This window comes from Carica papaya, chromosome 8 (assembly GCF_054855325.1).
Source record: "Carica papaya isolate Zhongbai chromosome 8, ASM5485532v1, whole genome shotgun sequence".
Taxonomy (NCBI): domain Eukaryota; kingdom Viridiplantae; phylum Streptophyta; class Magnoliopsida; order Brassicales; family Caricaceae; genus Carica; species Carica papaya.
Window position 1 is genome coordinate 11,022,839 of NC_142316.1, and position 5,693 is coordinate 11,028,531.

Consider the following 5,693-nt stretch of genomic DNA (forward strand, 5'->3'; position numbering starts at 1 on the left):
AAAGTTGTTTTTCCAAATGGTGATAAAACGAATGTTTCTCATGTTATAAAGGTTAAGATAACTGATAGATTCTTCATAATGTTCTATGTGTCCCATCCTTAAATTTTAATTTGATATCATCTAGAAGTTGGTCGAGGACATTGATTGTTGCCTTATCTTCTCACCATATCTATCATGACCAGATAGATGAAGAAGACACAATTATATTTTCCCAATACAAGTAACATAAATTATTGTCATCCAGCAAAAAAGTCTACTTGATTTAGAAAAATATCTTTGTATTTAAAGGATTTTGTGTGTGAATAGATCGATATTCCCAATACCCACTCATAATAGCCTGATAAAATTAACTCACTCGTAGGTAAGGCAATCCCCATATCATCTACTATCTCATAAACTAGAATTGCCGACAAGTATAAAAAAGTATGTGTTGGCTGTGAATTCACAAAATGAGCCTAGCTCATATAAGTAAGCTTGTAAAGATTCTAATAGGATGAGGGCAAAAAAAAAATGAGATTGATGCACTGTAAGAGAATAAAACATGAAATACTATAAATCTACCACCTAGGAAGAAGCTTATTGGATGTAACTGAATATACAAAGTTAAATTTAACGTAGATGAAACGATTAAAAGATATAAAACTAGGTTTATAACCAAAAGGTTTACTCATAAAGAGGGTCTGGACTATCATTAAACATTCACACTAATGGAAACAATTATGGTTACTAGATTGCTTCTTTCTTTAGCAATAGTTAAAAGTCCGTATCTAAGTTAATTTGGTGTCAATAATGTCTTTTTATATGGAGATTTGAATGAGGAAATCTATATAGAATTGTCATTCAGATTTTCAAATAAAGGGAGACTAAAAGTGTGTAAACTACTTAAGAGCATAAATAAACTAAAAGTAGACATCACGAAATGGTATACAGAACTCTGAGATTTCATTTTTTAAGTAGGGGTTCACATAGTCAAAAGTTGATTACTACCTATTTGTACAAAGTGATGCGAAATATTTTAATACAATATCAATGTACATTGATGATATAGTTATAATCATAAACAACATCAACTTAATTGATTACTTAAAGGTAGTAATGAACTAGGAGTTCAAGATAAAGGATTTAGGGGACATGAAATATTTTCTCAGCATTGAAGTTGCCTAATCCAAAAAACAGATTCACAATTACCTGGACAAATATGTTGTAAATTTATTAAAAAAAACTGGGATCTTAGGTGCCAAAACTTCAAGATTGGCATTAAAATAGAATCTTAAGTTATCAAAGAATGAATGTAAACTCATTTATAATTTGACCATGCCTAGGAGACTCATTAGAAGACTCGTATATTTAACTCTCACGAAACCAGACCTAATCTACTTTGAGCAATTTTTGGGTCAATTTGAAGAGAATATTATATATTGATATCTTAATACAACTTTCAAGATCGTGATATAGATCAAATATGCTCATGGGCAAGTTCTGTTCTATCCATACTCATTTAAATTGAAACTCAATGTCGACAATGATAATGACTTGGGAAGATACCAAGATATCAAAATGACAGTTACAAGATACTTCATTTTCCTTAGCTCTTCTCTGATCTCCTAGAAATATAAAAAACAATGCACAATCTTTTAATCATCTATAAAGGTCAGGTACAAAACTATAGCCAATGTTTATTGTGAACTAACTTGGATAAAATACCTCTTAAGTGTTTAAAGAGTTAATCTCACAAAGACAACTATATTGCATTATGACAACAAAGTTGCGATGATATAGCTGCCAACCCAGTGATTCATGAAAAAATAAAACATATAGAACCGAATTGCCATTTGGTTTATGAAAAAATTTAGGATGGAAGTGTTGCAACTAGTCATATAAACAACAAATGATAAATAATGATATTTTCACCAAACCACTCTAAGGTATTCTTTTCAATCATAATATAGGCAAGATGAGAGCAGAAAATATCTACTCTTCATCATGAAGGAGGATTTCAAAATGAATGATTATAAAACCTGCAGGTTGAGACGGGTGGAGAAACCCTATTAAGGACACGCGTGTTAAGCATGTGTACATGTGTATGTATATATTTATTAGGGTTAAAAAGGAAAATGACACAATATATAAGTGATGTACAAGTGCCTCATTTTTCTAGAGGTATAAAAGCATCATCTTCATTTGTAAGAAGTATCTAGAATTGAATTTTAAAACCCCGTAGCGTTTTTTCTCAAAATGATGGACCCTCTCTCATGGCGTTTTCTCTCAAGGTCATGGACCCACTCTTGTTCTCTCTATTTGATATTCGTTTCTCCTTCATTATTCTTTAGAGATCAGCTTCTTTAACCGTTTTATAACATATTTTTGTACATATTATGACAATAAATACTTGTACTGAAAAGTGATTCTTTGTATAAAAAATGCTCTTGATTTTTTATGTTCGTGAAAAAGTGTTTATTTTGTTTAATTCATAAAAATTATTAAATATTTTGAAGATACAGATAAATTATCAAATTTCATAATAAGATTGATACATTTAGCAATTATTTTCACAATTTTTTTTTTTTTAAAAAAAATTGAAGTGAAGAGAGGGCCTGATGATTCATCTATGCCCTTAAGAAAACCTAATAATAACTCCTAATTTACTAAGGTGGAAATTTTTCTACAGAACAAAATTAAGTGCAGTGTCTGGATTGAGTTTAAATTTTTCTACAGAACAAAATTAAGTGCAGTGTCTGGATTGAGTTTTCCCATTTATTTCTGAAAGTTGCAGTTAGAAACTGTACTAAAACAACTATATATGAAATTCCCAAAAAGAAATGCACAACAAAAAGTAGCTTTTTAACCAAAGTGCTTCCTAAATAAACACAAAAAGCACTTACCCACATAAACTGGGTGTAAAAAAATAAATTAAAATAAAATTTTGAAATCTCAAAAAGCCCATCCCCTGTTCTTTCAAATCTTTGTGATTTTACTCACAGTCATAGTCAGTATCATTTCAATAGTAGTAGTACATCACCTTTTCCTCTGTCTTGCTTTCCTCAAACAAGAAGCTGTTACAACTTTCACGATTATTATTATTACTGCTAGTTAGCCCTTTGATTTCCTCTAATCCATAGTCTAATGCAGCTTCTGAAGAACTCCATAACCCATTTCTCTGCTCCTCATCTTCAACTCCATTACTGTACCAGCTGATATTCTGCTGCTCTACCCCATGGCTGATCATCTTGTTGCTGCTACTCCCATCAGACGAGCTGCAAGCACTTGCTTGATCTCTTCCCACCATGACAACACTCTCATTGACTTGATAGTTAAAACTAATTGTCTCCTGCACTGGGTGGAGAGAATTTAGAAGAGTTGATGAAGAATATGAGATGGGTTCAAGGCCGGTTGTAAGAGAAGTTGCAGGTGGTGCAGGAATGTAATAAGTCGGGTTACTGTTACTAGGGTTGTAAGAGAGTGATGAGGATGAAGATGATGGAGATGAGAAGGTGGAATCAGGCTGAGGGTAGCTTAATGGGTTTGCAGCAACCATGGCCATGAGCTTCTTCTTGAGCTTTGTGTTCCAGTAGTTCTTGATATCATTGTCAGTCCTGCCAGGTAACTGAGCTGCTATTATTGACCACCTGCACTTTGACGCAATAAATTTGGATTATTTGGGAAGAAATTACAACTAGATTTCTCTTTTTAATTCACTGTTAAACACAGATCTGCACTTGACATAGATGGAAAAATTAATGAATATCTATCCATCGGTCTGTATGTAAAAGTAGAATAATATCTTGCAACATGGAGATCAGAAGCAGGCCGGATACTTTGAAATCTCACTATTTTCATTTGGAGAAAAAGTAAGAGAAGAAAAAGTTTCCGCATTTGTCTACTTAGTCAAATAATTTATTCAACAAGAAATTACAAATTAATGCTTAAAGTAGATGTATATGTACATGTGCAAAAGCAAATTTTGGAAACCCAGATCAAGTTTTAATATTATAATATATGCAAGAGGAATGGAAAATTACAAGATATATAGATTATATATAGATGTATTTACCTGCTTCCGATGTTTGCAAAGAGGCTGCAAATGATTCTATCTTCATCATCAGTGAATTCTCCATGTTTAATGTTGGGTCTCAGATAATTAAGCCATCTCAGTCTGCAGCTTTTCCCACATCTTTTAAGACCTGACACGCAAACGAAAACGATATACACACATACATATATATATATATATACACACACACTCAAGAAGAAGAAGAAGAAGACGTTCCATGAAATCTTCATCTTCTTCTTCTTCCCAGAAAAAGGAAAAATAGAAGAGAAAGAAAAAGTGTTAAAAATTAAATATACCAGCTTTCTGAGGAAGAGAAATCCAATTGCCGCCAGTTCCATTTTTCTCTATATACTCCTTAAGTTTTGCATCTTCTTCAGGTGACCATGGTCCTTTCTTTACGTTTGCTTTGTCACAACAAGGAGCTCTTCCCATATTTCTCAGTCTGATTTAATTTTGTTCTTGTCAGATTGATAAATTCTGAAGAGATAAGATTTGGGTATTTGTTTCATTCAAAAAAATAAAGAGTTTCTGGTTTTGGAATTGGGAGAGAGAAGTTAGAGGAGAGAGATATTTATTGAGGAAGAGAGATAGTAGAAGTCAAAGACAGGCCTTCAAATTTCAATCATCAGTTTTTCTACCTTACTTTCCTCTTTCTTTATCACTATCTGCAGAAGTTTCCATCTTATATAAACATATATGTGTTTATATATATAAGTCAGTTAATAGGGAAGCTTCTGTCCTTTAATGACATTTTCATTTTCTTTTCTGTTTTTTCTTATATTTTATTTAATTATATGATAATCAAGAAACACATATTACGAGTTTGGAGAGCTTAATTAATGTAATTAGCTAATTTTAAATTTATGTTAAAAAATTATAAAATCATAAAATGTATCAACTATTTTTATAAAATTTATCAAATCATCTATCATCTTCTTAAAATAACTTATAATTATGTAATTTATATTTCTATTTATCTTTATAAAAGTGTATGTTTGAGTTTGGATTACATGTTTTTTTTTTTTTTTTTTTTCTTTAAAAAAAAGTAATTATATTATTGGGTAGTGTTTACATGTTCTTAAAATAACAAAATATATAAATTTTTATTAAAAATTTTATAATTAATTCTTAATTCTTGTACCAACAGAATCCAAAGTAGTGCAATACAAAACTCTCTCTATCTTTTTCATTTTTTAAAAATTCCCATATAAAATATAGTCCAAGTCATACACCATACAAGTACAACCTATATGTCAAATAAATTAATTACTTGAATCCTTATACGATGTATGTCTTTCAATATATGCTTATACTTATACGAATTATTTTACATGTATGTACATTTAAGAATATATAAATATATATATATATATATATATGCGCATTCATATGCATACGATATATGTATTGCATATACAAACATGTAGATTAAAAAATTGTTAGATATTATATTGATATATATAGCGAGAGCACCCTCATGCATTATTATATTTTTATTGAGAAGCTCATGCATTATTATTATAATTAAACTAATTGCATGATTCATGGGGCGAATATTATATCCATTAATATGAGACTACTTTTTATCAGACTTAACCATCAATGGATCATCGTGGGGTACCAAGCTTGTAATGCTTTGCTA

General features: G+C 30.6%; 1 protein-coding gene across 1 annotated transcript; it reads right to left on the reverse strand.

Annotated features, from left to right (window-relative positions):
- Window positions 1-2,786: 2,786 nt before the first annotated feature.
- On the reverse strand, window positions 2,787-4,720 carry RAX2 (Duplicated homeodomain-like superfamily protein). The gene is made up of 3 exons (XM_022037020.2): window positions 4,348-4,720; window positions 4,052-4,181; window positions 2,787-3,626 (listed from the first exon to the last, which is right to left on the reverse strand). Exons 1-3 carry the CDS (start codon window positions 4,481-4,483, stop codon window positions 2,999-3,001), a joined length of 894 nt encoding a protein of 297 aa, XP_021892712.1. The 5' UTR covers window positions 4,484-4,720; the 3' UTR covers window positions 2,787-2,998.
- Between the last annotated feature and the right edge of the window lie 973 nt (window positions 4,721-5,693).

What these genes read in the sequence shown, in the direction of transcription:
- RAX2 (XM_022037020.2), bottom strand. Translation starts at nt 4,483, where the DNA reads ATGGGAAGAGCTCCTTGTTGTGACAAAGCAAACGTAAAGAAAGGACCA. An exon ending in TTCTCTTCCTCAGAAAGCTG is followed by an intron (nt 4,182 to 4,347) that starts GTATATTTAATT and finishes TTTGCGTGTCAG; the next exon opens with GTCTTAAAAGATGTGGGAAA. An exon ending in TTTGCAAACATCGGAAGCAG is followed by an intron (nt 3,627 to 4,051) that starts GTAAATACATCT and finishes GTCAAAGTGCAG; the next exon opens with GTGGTCAATAATAGCAGCTC.